Here is a 14,152-nt window from a genome sequence, read left to right on the forward strand (position 1 = left end):
GCTTGGCGATTTGCACAGCAGAACAGTGACTTGGACACTTGGCCTGTCCCACACTGAGACAGCAGTGTGCTTGGCTTGTCTGGAAGAAAATGGAAACCTCTTTGGGATTTCAGAATAAGATTCAGAATCCTGCTGCTCACAGCATGACTTCTGACTGACCTGGGACATTCACCCATTTTCTGACTGCCTCACCCAGGATGGGATCACAGGGGAGCTGGAGACAATCCAGACAAGCCATGTGCACATGGCAGGGTACACACTGCTCACACAGGGAGAACATACAAACTCCACACAGAGAGCAGCCCAGGAATTGAACCCAGGGCCCCAGTGCTGCAAGGCAGTGATGCTCACCACTACGCCACCATGCCTTTAAACTAACATGAAGTACAAGGGAGAGGTCAGGCAGTGTTAGTTCAATGAACCGTCAGTCCCCTACACGTCTCCATTTGCATTGTTTGGGCTCTTCAGAGTCTGTGCTTCTTTCAGTTCCCAGTGTGAGGCTCCAAACTCTGGGAGCCTCAGTAGACCACACTTTCAGTTCTGTAGCTCCAAAACTGTGAAATGATCTTGCAATCCATATCACATCTTGTGAGTCTGTCATCCCTGTCTTAACCTTTATCCTCTGTACTCTTTATACTTTCTAGTCTGGGTTTTAATTAAAAATATTATTGCTCCTTCTGTATCTGTAGTCTGCTAAACTGCACCGTGTCCAGAGCTGTTAGCCAACAATAATTGTATCATTAGACCCTGTGTTGCCAAATTAGCACTAATTATTTTAAAAGTGAATTAGAAAATTCTGAGCTCCTTGAATAAAACCTGAGAAAACAAAATACATTTTAAGTTATTGTAGCTCCTCTTAAGTTGCTGTAAGTTTAAACTGCGCTGAAAGTCTCCTTTTGATCCTGTTATTTTTACTGGACTTTAGTGTGCTTACTGTGTTATAATTGAATATAAGGTAACGAAGAATCTGTGGGATACTAGAGAAAATTACAGAAAGAATTAGAATTGAAGTTAAAGTTAAATATTTGCGCTTATTGCAACTGTATAGTTCTCCTTCTGACTCTTAAACCGATTATGCAGAATTGAAATTTTTATTCAAAATGACACCTTCGCAGTCCTTTTGCAGGTGTTGCCATCAGCACTCCTGGCATCGTGATGTCGCCTGTGCCTGTTGCGTCCATGGGCTTGCAGAGCTGTCAGGAGTATTGGTTTGCCTGAGGAGGGGGCTGCAGGGTCATGCAGTGCACGTGAACTATTGTGTAACGTGTACGTGAGGTAGTGTCCATACTGGGTGGCATGTCTGCCAACTGGCAGGATGACTTCTGCTTGCACAGGTGTTAGATTTGGTGAACTGAAGTCGTGGAATTTGCATTTATTGTAGCTGTTCTGCAAATGCATAGACAGACACACAGACAGTAATTGTACTATGCTTGGGGGTTGTGGGCCCCCGGATCTCTCAAGGAATGGCTCTGTGAGATGCTAGAATCAATAAACCACTAGACCTGAAACAGTCAAGACAGGCTGAATGGTTTTCTCTCATTTGTAACCTTTGAAGTTTGCTTGTGTTCTCCAGGCAGTACCTCCTCTTCACTCTGTGGTCTCTCTATCACTGTGTCATTCGTGGGCCAGCGTGACTGTGACCCATGACTGGACCAGCTCCTGTATGCACACACACGCATGGGCACACACATACACACCCCCACACGCACACACTCACCGACACACGCGTGCACACACAGTTGCTCACGCACGCACATGTGCAGAACACACTCATATACGGAGATGCACACGGCTGCTTGCACAGGTACACACACACACACACACACTAGGAAAGTGAATGGGGAAACGTGTGGTTCCCTAGTCTGCTACTTCTCCTCGTGATGTAAGAATAAAGGGCTGGAGAGAGAAACGATTCACTCGGGGGTCCACAGTGACATCCGAGTGTCCTTTTCCTTTGTGCTGCCAAGCAACGTGGACACTATGCAACAGAAAACTCTTAAACCAAACTCAGGCTATCAACCAGATGTATGTAATCTCTGCCTAAAAGTGAACCGGGGAAAGTACCACTGATTATTTTCCTGTTTGCCTTTTTTAGTGATTGGATTTTTTATTCAAAAGTATGCAAACTCATTTGTATTTGGTGTGTTGTCAGGGAAGGCACACTGTTTTAAAAATGTTATTATTGCATGCTTACATTCCTTAAAATATTAAAATACATCCATAAGGGAAATAAATAGACACAGTTAATTCATGGTCTCAGAATGAATCATGTCCAGAACAGGAATACATATACGTGAAGGTCCTTGTTTAGTTTGTCCTGCCCGGGGAATGTCTCCTGCTTTTTGCTTGCCTGTTTGCACCAAATTACAGGATCTGTCCTGTAACACTCATACCCAACCTCCTCCCAGCACCAATCCAGCCCCCCCGCCCCAGAACTGCTGCTGCGGTGCTTTCGCACCAGCAAACGCCAGTGTAAAAATAAAGCGCCAAAAAAAGTAACCAGGTTTAAAAATACCCTTGTTTGTTTAGAGTCGCTGAGCCTCTGGCCTGTGAGAAAGAGGACTGGGACAGGGAGTTTTACAACTTGTTTTTAGAGCCGGTTACTCACCTTCTCTTTTCTGTCTCGGCCTGCTCTGGTGCGTGTTTGGGGAACTTGGAGGGTGGACTCCAACGAAACTCAAAGAGAGAAAGCAAAGTGAGTGAACACGACAGATCTGTCTAGTATTATTAACCCCTGACATCCCTGTTCTACAAGAGCGTGACCAGCCTGCAGCCTGATCTGTGCTAATTAAGACCAGGCATGGTCAGGACTGGGCTGAGTGCCCTGCAGGGATAACCTGATTACTGCCGTCAGAGGTGTTGGGAACCAGCAAGTACCTGTAGTACTCCTCTCACTGGAGCAGGGACACAGAACCAGCGCCCCAGTGAGAAGGCATGCTGCTGTAGGAGGTGCTGATGTTAAACTGAGGTCCTGACTGCTCAGTCATCAAAGATGTCATAATTCTGCTTGCAAAGAACAGAAGTCAGTAGTATTTCCAAACTTTGCAGCTGTTCTGAAAATGTATAAGACAGACACACAGACAGTAATTGTACTGTAACTGGGGGTTGTGTACCCTGTGTTATCTAAAGGAATATCTGGATGAGATCAATAAACCACTAGACCTGCAGCAGTCAAGATGGGCTGAATGGTTTTCTCTCGTAAGTCACCTTTGTAGTTTGCTTGCATGGCCCTGTTTGTAACAAAAGGGGAGTTAACCCTAATGTCCTGGCTAAATTCCTCTCTGGGCTTGCACAACCTGGCCTCAGTAAACTTTCCCCTTAACACAATATGTGAAGCAATCAATCACTTATCTTCCTGATGTGTAGTGGGGCTGCTGGTGCACTATGGCTGCCATGGGTCACCAGGGTGGGGGTGCACTATGGGTGCCGTGGGTCACCAGGGTGCAGGGTGCACTATGGCTGCCGTGGGTCACCAGGGTGGGGGTGCACTTCAGTGGTGGATGAAGTGGTCCTCTGAAAACTGTTAGTGCCTTCCAATCCCATGATTCACTCAGATTTATTTTTGTTTTTTTTTTTCATCAAAGGCTGAGCACACCGTGTGTTTACAAAATAAGGCCACAGGGTGGCAGTGTGTGAGGTACAGAAACAGTATGAAATTGATACTGGCAGGCCTCCATCTACTTGTAGCATAGCATACTCAGGCTGAACACAGGGCCTCACGGCATGTAATATCAGTAATCAGACGTGCCACTTGCTAAATTTAACAAGTTGCAGATTCGAGGAGCCCTGCAATTCCTTATCGTTGGGTGCAATCGCATTTTGCTGTGACAAGACAGGTTTAGCGCAGTTTTAGTCCATGGTGCGCTGTGTGCCAGCACAGCAGGATATGGGGTATCCGGGGGTGAGACTGCGAGGTCGGCGCCCACAGCTGCTGATGTAAGCTGGAGTGGGTAAGGAGCTCCCGAGACGGGTTCCCAGTTCGTCACATCGAAGTGGCAAGCGTGCCGTGCAAGGCAAGACACTGCTGCTGGCATTACAGAGCAGCTGAGCCTCGTGAGAGTTTACCATGGTGAATGAGACCATCTGGGGCAGCTTTCCTCTGCTTGCGTTGCGGATCCAAGCGCTTGGCCAGGCTCTGCAGGGGGGGCTGCCGTGCGTCACCCAGGTGGGACTGCACTTCAGTGGTGACTGAAAGTCAGTCCTGTCCTGTGTATAAAGCACTCTGGGACCGTATGGGTTAAGAAGCAGCACACAAAAGCAAGCGATTATTTATTGTTATTATTAGAACCGTTTATGGCAAAGAGTCAGTGGACATGGAGACCGGGCGTGGAGCTCTTTGCCTTCTGTTTAGTTTTTTTTTAACTCCTCGATGAGGGCAAACCTGTCTTAAAGGACAAGTATCTTCGATGACATTTTCAGAGATGAATAAAAGGTTGTTTTTTATTTTGGGGGGGAAGAAAAGGCCGATGCTCACCAGTTCCCAGTTGCTCGGGGGACCTGGCAAGCCGAGCAGCTCCTGTCCCGCGTTCCCACCCCTGCACTGGGGCAGGAGACACAGCCTGTTCACCGGCTCCCTCTTGTGGCGCCCCTGGGCCATGGTTCCAGCCAGCAGCCACAGCCTGTAGGTCAGCGTGAGAAACAGATGAGACTCCTGACCTATGCGAGTTTGGTGGAGTTTGATCCCACTGGGCTTAGAGAGAAACAGAACCAAATAAGCCCCTTCGCTTGTACCAGTAAAACCAGTGGACGTTACTGGGACCCTCTCCACCCGGTATGAAATCCCTTCGAACTCCCCCTTTCCCCCTCCCCCCAAGAGTAGAGATGGTTTAGAGTAGTCATTCAGCCCTAAACCGTTGTCTATGGGAAGTGGGAGGAGACTGGAGTGCCTGGAAAAAAAACACAATTTGCACCCATGGAGAACATGCAAACTCCACACAGACTGGCATCCCAGACTGCCAATGGAACCCAGGACGCTGCTTGGAGGGAAGGAGGATGTGTCTCCTTCGCTGGGCACTACTGTGGATGTGGGAGTTATTGGCCATAGTGCAGATTTGTTGTTGTTGTTGTTGTTGTTTTAGGAGATTTTCTTTTTATCTAACCAAAGATGTGTGCCTGTGCATATCCCCTCCATGTGATTTAATGTCGGATAGCCGGCGCCGTGTCCCGGAGGTGGCCGGCTGTCCTGCCGCCTCGCTGTTCCTCTGTGGCGGGGCAGCCGGAGAGTTTCTGTTTTGTTCGCTTGGTTGCAATTCTGCTGTGGGTAGGGGGGAAAAAAATTGCAAGGTGCGTGCGCATGACTCTGCGTGCATAATTTGTGCGTTTGACAAGAACGTGCGTGGTGACTCCCCCCCCCCCCCAAAGGGGTGCTGCCCCCCAGGCGAAGAGTCGGAGGGCCTGTGTCGGGCCGCTTCCACCTCACTCGGAATTTTCTGGGCTCTTTGAAGAGGGCGCCTTTCAGCCACAAGATTGCAACTTGCTGACGTTTGCCGTCATGTGATTCAGACGCTGCCCGTTCCCAGGGTTCAATGAGAATGGTTTGCCCCACCCATCTCTCCAGCGCTGTGTCAATGTACAATTCCCGGAGAAAAGGGAAAAAGCGAACAATGTCCCCCAGAAGAGGCTTTTTTTGACGTTTATTCGCCAGCGTGAGCGGCCTGTCAGCGAAGGAATTGCTGTCAAACCGGGATCAGTCCGTATGAACCGCGGTATCTTCACGGACTCGTGTGCACATGTATGTGTCTACCATCCGAATTCAAAAGGGATACAAAGCTGAGAGTGACAGCAGGCTCAAACTGCAACAGAAGGGGAAATAGCCCGAGATTTTTTTTTTCACCCGTAAAAACACAGCAGTCGGAGGTGGCGGAACGAGTCGCCAAGAGGATTCTTGGAATCGGAATTGTGAGCTTGTGCGGTTTCCAGATGTGGGGAGAAATATAAATTGTTATAGCGACAGAGGAAAAAAAAAACGGAGGGGGAGAGAGAGAGAGAAAAGGGCCTTTTTGATTTGGGCAAAACCAGCAAGGAACGACCATCGCAGAAGAAGAGGAGGAGGAAAATATAGGGAAAAAAATTAAATGATTTTCTGGGATTAAAACAGCTGTGCATCGGACACTCTGGGGCCGCCGCGTGCGCGTTTTACGGATTTAAAAGGTTTTTACCGAGTCAAGAAACGTTCAAAATGAGCTACATGGCGTCATTTTAGTGGAAATATTCATTTTTATCGTCTCTCCCCCCCCTCCCGTCTCTCTCTCTCACACACACACTCCTTGTGGAAGAAAGCGAATTGTGAGATATAGACCAAAATATTAAATTCCTATTAAAAGCGCCTTTCCTGTTGGGGTTTTTGGTGACCCCCCTCCGACCCCCCAAGACTACAAAAAAAAATCGCCTTTTAAGAGACTGAAGGATTCTTCGTCGAGGAAATTAATTTGGGGGGGGTTGGATTTGTCATTAAGAGAGACCGTCGTGGGAATCGCGAGACAGAATTATACATGTTTATTTTAAGAGAAGGCTGAAGGAAACAAAAATCGAAATTCTATTTGTTTTTTTTTTTCTTTTAAATTGAAATAATAATTAAGCCTGTGCATATATATATACACACACCGGGGGGGGGATATTTCCCCGTCTGACAAGGCGGCCCGACTGTGGCGTCATTATCTCCTGCTCACCGTTCTTTCCGAGGCAGGATTAGACTTAGGGGGGGTATCCATTTTAAATCATTTACCCCCAAAAAAATCCCGGTTGATTTGATCATTTTTTTTACCGACAGCATACATAAATGCCACGAATCTACACCCAGGTGTTAATTTTGTGGGCCAACAATCGAGGGATTTAGGATTTCTTAATTATTTAATATTTTAACCCCTCCCTCCCTCCCTCCCTTCCCCTCCCCGTCCCTCTCCCCTCTTTTCCCGAACCTCTATTTTTTTTGGGGGGGGGGTCTGGTTCTATACTTTTTTGTGTGTGTGCGTTTTGTTTTGTTTTTGTTTTTGTTTTTTTTTGGAGGGGGGGGAGGTTTTTTGGGAGTGGGGGAGAAAGATGGGCTGTTTGGGCAACAGCAAGACTGAAGACCAGCGGAACGAGGAGAAAGCGCAGCGCGAGGCGAATAAAAAGATCGAGAAACAGTTGCAGAAAGACAAACAGATCTACCGAGCGACGCACCGGCTACTGCTGCTGGGTAGGTCCGGTACAGTCCAGATGCATGGGGAGATGTACTGGGTGCTGGGGGTGGGCGGCGTACACATCTCGATGGACGAATTCCGTGCATCGCAGGAGATCGGATGAAATCGGAAGGCTGAATTTGTTGTCGGGGCCGGCGTTAGTGTGTGTTTTTTTTAAAATGTATTTTCCTGGGCTGAAATGAGGGGTTGTAATCTGATTTCTGTGTTTGCGGAGGACACGGCGCCGTGCTGCGAGTCTAGCTGGGGCTGTCTTTGCAGGCCGAGGGAGCCAGAGAGAGAGAGAGGAGGCAGCCGAAACAGCTGTATCGCGTTTGGATCCGAGTCTTTTTTAGAAAAACCAGCAGTGATACGTTGTTACCGCTGAGCCGGGGTGTTAACTCTGCCTGAACACACGGGCTACGTGTCGGCTGTGCGTGTCTGTGGGTCTGCGAGCCTTACAAACCGGTCTTCTCAGTATTTCACGATGCGATCACGTTACTCTTCCTTGATCCGCGATGCTCAATCACAACCACCTTGTAGCGTCTCGTAGCCTGCGCCTCTGTTTCTTTAAAAAAAAAAGTCAAGAGCTTTGTTTCTGCTGTTTGCGATGACGGCTTTCGTTGTGTTTCTGAGCTGTGTAGATGTATTTGTAAAAAAAAAAATATCAGACGGGGTCCTTATCCGGGGTTGGTTGGGGTAGATTTCAGGAAACCCAGCTCGTCGTTTTCGCCGCGCGGGTCCGTCCGCCTCTCCGGTCTCCCCATGACCCGAGGTCGTGTCTCGTGTCGAGGTGTGATGATTTACCCCGGCCCGCGGTGGTTTTGGGGGACGGGGTGCCCCGTTATTTCACGGACGGTTGATGTTTCTGCGGTGTCGCTGCAAGGCCTAGGCGAAAGCCGTGGGGCCCGAGACGAAGAGGTTCTCTCGCCTGAATCTGGGTTGTCCCAGCAGCGGACGGAACCGGGCTCGGCGGGCCGCCGGGGCAGCCCTGACCGCTGTCTGGGGGGCGGTTTCCGAGGCCCGTGTGGCAGCAGATTTCGCCCGTCAGATTTGAGTAAAAACAACGACTGTCATGTGCCATTTGAGTTGACAGAGAAAAACGGACATGTTGTGTTTCTCGGGTTTTTTTTTTTAAAAGGCCAGGCGTTGCTCGTCTTTTTTCCCCAACATGGCTCCGTTTGAATGGTTCGGGGTGCCGGTGCCGCTCCCGTTTGCAAATTCGCCCTTACACGGAGAGCTTCAGGGTGATAAATAAGAGGAGGCCATTTGACCCATCGAGCTTGTTGGGTAGTTAGAAGATGATTGATCAAGGGATCTTATTCAGCCGTTAGTTGAAAAAAAAAACGGCTTTATTGGCTGCAATAACATGGCCGATTAGCTTGTCGCATACTCCTGCAACCCTCTGTGTAAAGAAGTGCCCCCCGAAACTTCTCAGATTTATTTCCCCATAGTTTCCACTTGTGACCTTTGCTTTGTTTCGCCACTAACTAAGCTAAAACGAAATGCAGCTAATAATTTAATTTCCGTCCACGTGGAAACAAATCATCATAATCAGTTATGATGTAAAATCTGTTACAGTTCTTCAGGTTTTTTAACTCCCAAACCTGAGTGTGTCCCAGAATTAGGAAGCGGTTGATTCTCACCACATACATTGAATTTATGCTTTTGCTGAAAACAACTCTGTTTGCTTACTGTCTCTGTGGAACCATTAACATCCAAAAAAAAAGGAACATTTCTGAAGAATATTTCTGTAGAGAAAACGGGCATCAGCTTTAATGCCAGTTGTACCCGTTTCTGACCAGACCGCAGAGCTCAGTGTTTGAGCAGACATAAGTTCATTTGATATGCGATTTTTAGCAGTTCGGAGGTTGAAGAGAATTTGGAAGACGGGCAGGAGCTGTCAAGTGGACTGATATATAAATTAAAGATGATAAATCGTGGCTTATAGGGATATGCTTTGTCTGTGTATGCTTGCCAAGCATATACATACCTGTGCACATGTTTGCTCATCTCTAAAATCTCACACTGGACTTTCAAGCGCTGGGAAGCCCTCTTAACCCTTGGTTCACCTGTCGGCAGACGTGTTTTCAGGCTTGTGGTTTGTGGAATTGGACTCTCGGGGGCACTGCGAAGTGTCTGTGGCTTTTCTTGCTTTGTGTTGCTCTTGGCAGGTTTTTAAATCTCGGGGGAACGTGGAAGAATGAGCCAGGGGGCACAAGTGTTTTACACGAGGCCCGACCCGTCTGAGCAGGTTCTGAGCGGCCTTAGTGCAGGGCTGTCCAGTCCTGGTGCTGGGGGGGGGCAGCAGAGTCAGGTTCTCAGTCCTGCTGAAGGAGCGGATCCCTGGCTACATCAGACCCACTTAACAGCTTCTTCACACCTTTCAGTTCCTGACCTAAGACACCCCATGCTGTCACCCTTCTTTCCCATAGGGGCGGGGGGGAGATCTTCGGAGTGCCCTGTCAGGTGACTTCATCTGGGCATTTCCGGTTTCTTGTCCGCTACCTGGGGCTCGTCTTCGGCATTTCAATGAACCGCATGATGGTGCTTCTTCGAGCCTGGCTCTGAGGCGTTGTAGCTGCAGCGTTAATGAAATGAAGGTTTGAATTCATGAAGTGGAAAAGGCCTTTAAAAAGACCGGGAGTCGCTGGGATCCTAGACCTGGAGACCCCTGGCTCCGATCTTGTCAGGGTGCAGCCCTCGGCGATGAGGAAGCAGCTCTTTGGGGTCACCAGTTCCAGGAAGGCCCCAGCTGGTTCTCGGTTCTCATTCGGAGTGGATTGCTGCTGCTGGCACGAAACGCATGCCGTTCAGGAAGAGCTGGCGCGAAACCATCCGAGAGCAGTTACGAAGCAGGCCAGCGAGCCCACCTAACTCGTTTGTTTGTTCTTGCGGTATAGCTGTCTGAAGATGCCGGGGCTTTTGGTTGAGGTGGCTGTTTTTCCCAGTTTGCTCCAGAGACAGGTGTGGGCCTGTGGTTGCGGATGGTTAATGTAACAGGCGAACGCGCAGTGGTCATCGAGCACCAGCGTGAGGAGAGCCTGGGACATAAGGCAACGGAGCAGAGGAGAGCGAGTCGTAGTCGTGTGGTGTCCATCGCCCTTGCGTATTTTGGGTTGTTGGCTTGCCGTAGTCTGGATGTAGTATTATGGGATGGGCAGTCATACCCCTGAGGCGCAGTGGTTAAGGCCCCTCCAGATTGAGGAAACTCCTAGACTTGAGTTGTGCAGGTGTTGGTTCCCGTCCAGGTCTTGCCAGTGATGAGCTCTTGTGTTATGGCCACCGCTGGGCGGAGGATGTTTCATGCTGGTCATTTCAGTTTGGTGCTTTCCAGGTACGTCTTGCATGAAAGCTTTCAGCTCCTAAATCCTGAAAGGGATCCATCTGCAGGTCAGTGGGAACCCCAGCTCCATCCCTGAGCTCTCTGCAGGAGACTGGGTACATTGATTGGGACACAGATCTCTAACGCGAGCAGCATGGAGCGTGGCAGCTCATTGGTGTGGAGCTCCCCACTAAACATGTGATGCTTAACTAATAAAAAAACAAAACAGTTTGTGTCCAGGTCCGGCAGTCAGGCTTGCTCATTAACTTGTTCCAATGCCAATTAGATTGTTCAAAACGCTTACTGTTCAGTGTGCTTTGTAGCACTGTGCTCCCGATGTAAGTAAGCAATGCACAGTGCTTGCTAGTGTTCTCTTTTGACTCAGGTGTGTGGGAAGAGTGCTGCGTTTGCATGCTGTAACCGAGTGAAACCAGCTCCTACATTTTGCTGCGTTCTGGCCTCTCTGGCCTGGAGCGATCAGTGCTGCTGCGCTGGAAGGGAATGTGGGTCTGACGGTTCGTCGTTTCCTGGTGCATCTGCGTCCGCTGCCGGGCCGTTATCTGGGCTCGGGGATTCATAGGTGGTTGCAGGACTCCTACGTCCTGCGCGGGGTTAAACACATGTAGCTGCCTCACCCGCATCCCTCACTGTTGCACTTTGAAGAATTGACGAGCTGGGGAACAGCTAGGGTTTTGTTCTGACAGCTCTCACCCTAATGTGGAAGCTCCTGTTTTTTCTAAACATGCTGTGCCTCATGTGTGCAGGCTAGCGGACTGACCAGGAGTGTCCTGCTGTGCTCTGACCTCTCCCGTATCCCTGTGTCTGCAAGCACTGTTCATCTGCATGTGTCAGTGTGGATGATGCTGCACTACAGGGTGTACTGCAGTTCATCAGAACTGAGAATTAGCAGCGTCGCTGCATTTATTTGGGTGCTGGCCGGACGTTGAGTGCTGGAATGTGGTGGGTTGGATGGGCCTCAGTTTGAGAAGCCTTATCCCTGGAGAAAGGGGCTCAACCCTAGGTCATATTGATCTGGACTGGGCTGAGGCCTCAAGTGTTTTCGGTCTTGAGCTAAGGATCGCATTAACATGGATCGATTGAAGATGAGAACTGAAGGGCTTGGTTGTTTATAACCAGATGACCCTGTAGGTCTTCCAGACCCAGTTTGCCAATCCCTGCACTAGACTGTTTGATTTTTCTCTCTAGTGTCTTCGGTTAATCAGGCGTAATGTGATTTTGTTCCGTTGTCTTGTTTTTGAAAGGCTTCTGGTGGCGATGTTTTGTTCTCATGTCATCGTCTGTGTTCGTATGACTTTAATTTCACGTGGGCTGTTCTCCGGCTCCCTCTCTCTCTCTCTGTCTGGAGGAGCCCAGACTCTGCTGCTCCGCCAGCGCAGCGCAGCTCTGCTCTACTCTGTTTTGAAATGGAGGCGGGTGTGTTTGTCCGGCGCTGCGGTGGTTGTTCGGTGTGTGCTGCGCTTCCGGAGTCGCCTCTCTGGGACGAGCATGAAGCTGTGACCCCCATCACGACGTGTCACCGGTCTTGATGCACTTGGGGGAGGGGGGGACCCCCACGGGCCGCTCCCTGAAAACGGGACAGCCGAAGGCGCTGCTCTGCCATCTTGCTTTCAGCACCTGGTGACGGCACAGCTTGAAGCCAGGGTGACCAGTTTCTGGTCCTGGAGGGCAGGCGTGTCTGCGGGCGTTCATTCCTGTCTAGCGCCTCGCGTCACGAAACAGGCTGCTACTGGGGTTATTCTCCCAGCTCCTCATTAAAGAGGCCTGGAAAACCTGCGGACAGAGCGGCCCTCCAGGAGCAGGGCTGGACACCCCCTGATGTAGCGCACAGGGTGTGGGGGGGGGGACAGCGAGTTCACGTCCCCACTGCCAGCACTGTGTCCTTGAGCAGATGCGTCCTCTCGTGCTCCAGCCTGGTGGGACCCCGTGTTGCTGAGGGTAGCCCTGTTGTGGAACAGTGTGTCATCTGTGGGAGTTCTGCACACTGTCTGCTTCACGGTGGAGGCCACTTGGTAGGTTGGAAGGCAGTACAGCGCACGGAGGAGGAAATACTGCGGCTTTTTGCGTTTGTCTCAAGGTTTGAGCGCTTTTGAGGAATTCAGAGGGCTCCACCCCTCCAGCTGAATCGGATCCCTGCGTTTGCATGCAGGAGTGCAGGATCTAGTGTGCTCGTGCTCGTTGTCAGAGAATCGGGATTTTTGTGATGCATTTTTATTGCAGTTATTTTTATCTTGCTGTTCTTGCAGTGCAATTGATCAGAAGGTGCCTAAGGCCCAGAACAGTGAGCTGGAATCCAGCAGGCTTTGTAAACGTAGGAATGGCACTAATTCGACTGATTTATAAATATTGGATCTTGTTCCTGGAGGTGGTGAGTGGACAGTCAAGGGTTGGACGAGAGGTGAACAGCTCCACCTACAGAGGTCTCAAACTCTTAATTTCTTATTTAAAGTGATTGTTCAGAAACCCGGATGGCCTGACCCTTCATTGCAGTTTTAAAGCCATGCCAAATTTGAGCCCCTTAACCTCTTCGTTTTATTAGCCTGGGCCTTTTCATCGTCCACATAAGATGGATATTTTATAAAAGTGAATACTAACAAGTTCGCCTTCCATCAGGGTCTGCGAACTAACCCAGCGGTGATGGTCAGTGTCGGGCACAGCTGTTTCAGTTTCCTTCTGTGCGCCTGACATGTTTTAATGAAGAACTGCCGTTTCTGTGCAGCAGAAAACACCAACGTGCATCGTCAGGGTGTTTAATTACAGTTGCCACAAGCAATGAATTGGCTGAATCACAGGGCTTGATAGGTGATGGTTTCTGTTCGTCCCAGGTGTTTAGTGAGTGATCATTTGGCGGTCAGGCTGCAGGCAGGTGGCACACTTAGGTATTGTCCTGTTCTGCTGAGACAAACACAGTACAAAAGACAACACCACATAATGTAGACAACAGGAACAATACGTATGTTGTGTTTATTTATTGGGGAAAATAGAAGGGGAAGGTGGAGGTGTCTGTTTTGAGCTGTTAACATTTCTAGCGACTATAGAAGGAATAGAAAGGTAGGATCAGTGAAGGAGGCACTGCTTCTCACAGCGTGTCAGGGTTTGGGATGAGTTAACCAGGCCCTCCAGTGAGCTGTGCCTTGGACTGCAGCCTCAGGGACTCCAGGAGGGTGGTAGTGGCGTCTCTGGGAGGCATCTGTGCTTCCCAAGGATCAGTAATTGATTTGGGAGCGGCAGCCCAGGCCCAGCCTGGGGACAGAGGTGCTCTCAGACTCCCACAGCTGGGGCTCGTCTGTGCAGCGCTGTGCCAGGTTGCAGTCTCCAGCCCTGGTCCTTAGTATCTACCGGTTGGCTCCGATTGTGCTTTCCCGCAGTCACTCACTTGAGCTTGCCGCCAGCCTGAAACTGACATGACCTGTAGCAGCGCTGACTGGGGAGGAATACAAACCCCTGGTCGGGGGCTCTGTGCGTCTGCAAGATTCATCACCTCTGCTCTTAATAAACCTGTTAATCTGGTCATCAGATTAACTGGATCACATGTCAGAAGTCTACAGCCGTTAATTTAAAGAAACCTGGAAAACCTGCTAGATTCTGCCTTCAAGGACTGGAGCTGTGCAGCTGTGGTCTTCAGTGAGAGTGTGTGCTTCCGGTGGCATTG

At 49.7% G+C, this 14,152-nt stretch overlaps 1 protein-coding gene across 2 annotated transcripts in view; it reads left to right on the top strand.

The window, feature by feature from the left end:
• Positions 1-14,152, top strand: part of gnas (GNAS complex locus) — a 65,634-nt gene that overhangs the window by 18,856 nt on the left and 32,626 nt on the right. Inside the window, exon 1 of one of the 2 annotated variants that reach the window (XM_069179303.1) lies at positions 5,515-7,177. The exons of the other annotated variant lie outside the window; for it this stretch is intronic. Coding sequence (XP_069035404.1) covers positions 7,039-7,177 — 139 coding nt within the window. The 5' untranslated portion in view covers positions 5,515-7,038. Of the gene's footprint in view, positions 1-5,514; positions 7,178-14,152 lie in introns of those variants that run through there. 2 annotated transcript variants of the gene reach the window in all.

Source organism: Lepisosteus oculatus, chromosome 16 (genome assembly GCF_040954835.1).
Source record: "Lepisosteus oculatus isolate fLepOcu1 chromosome 16, fLepOcu1.hap2, whole genome shotgun sequence".
Classification (NCBI taxonomy): Eukaryota; Metazoa; Chordata; class Actinopteri; order Semionotiformes; family Lepisosteidae; genus Lepisosteus; species Lepisosteus oculatus.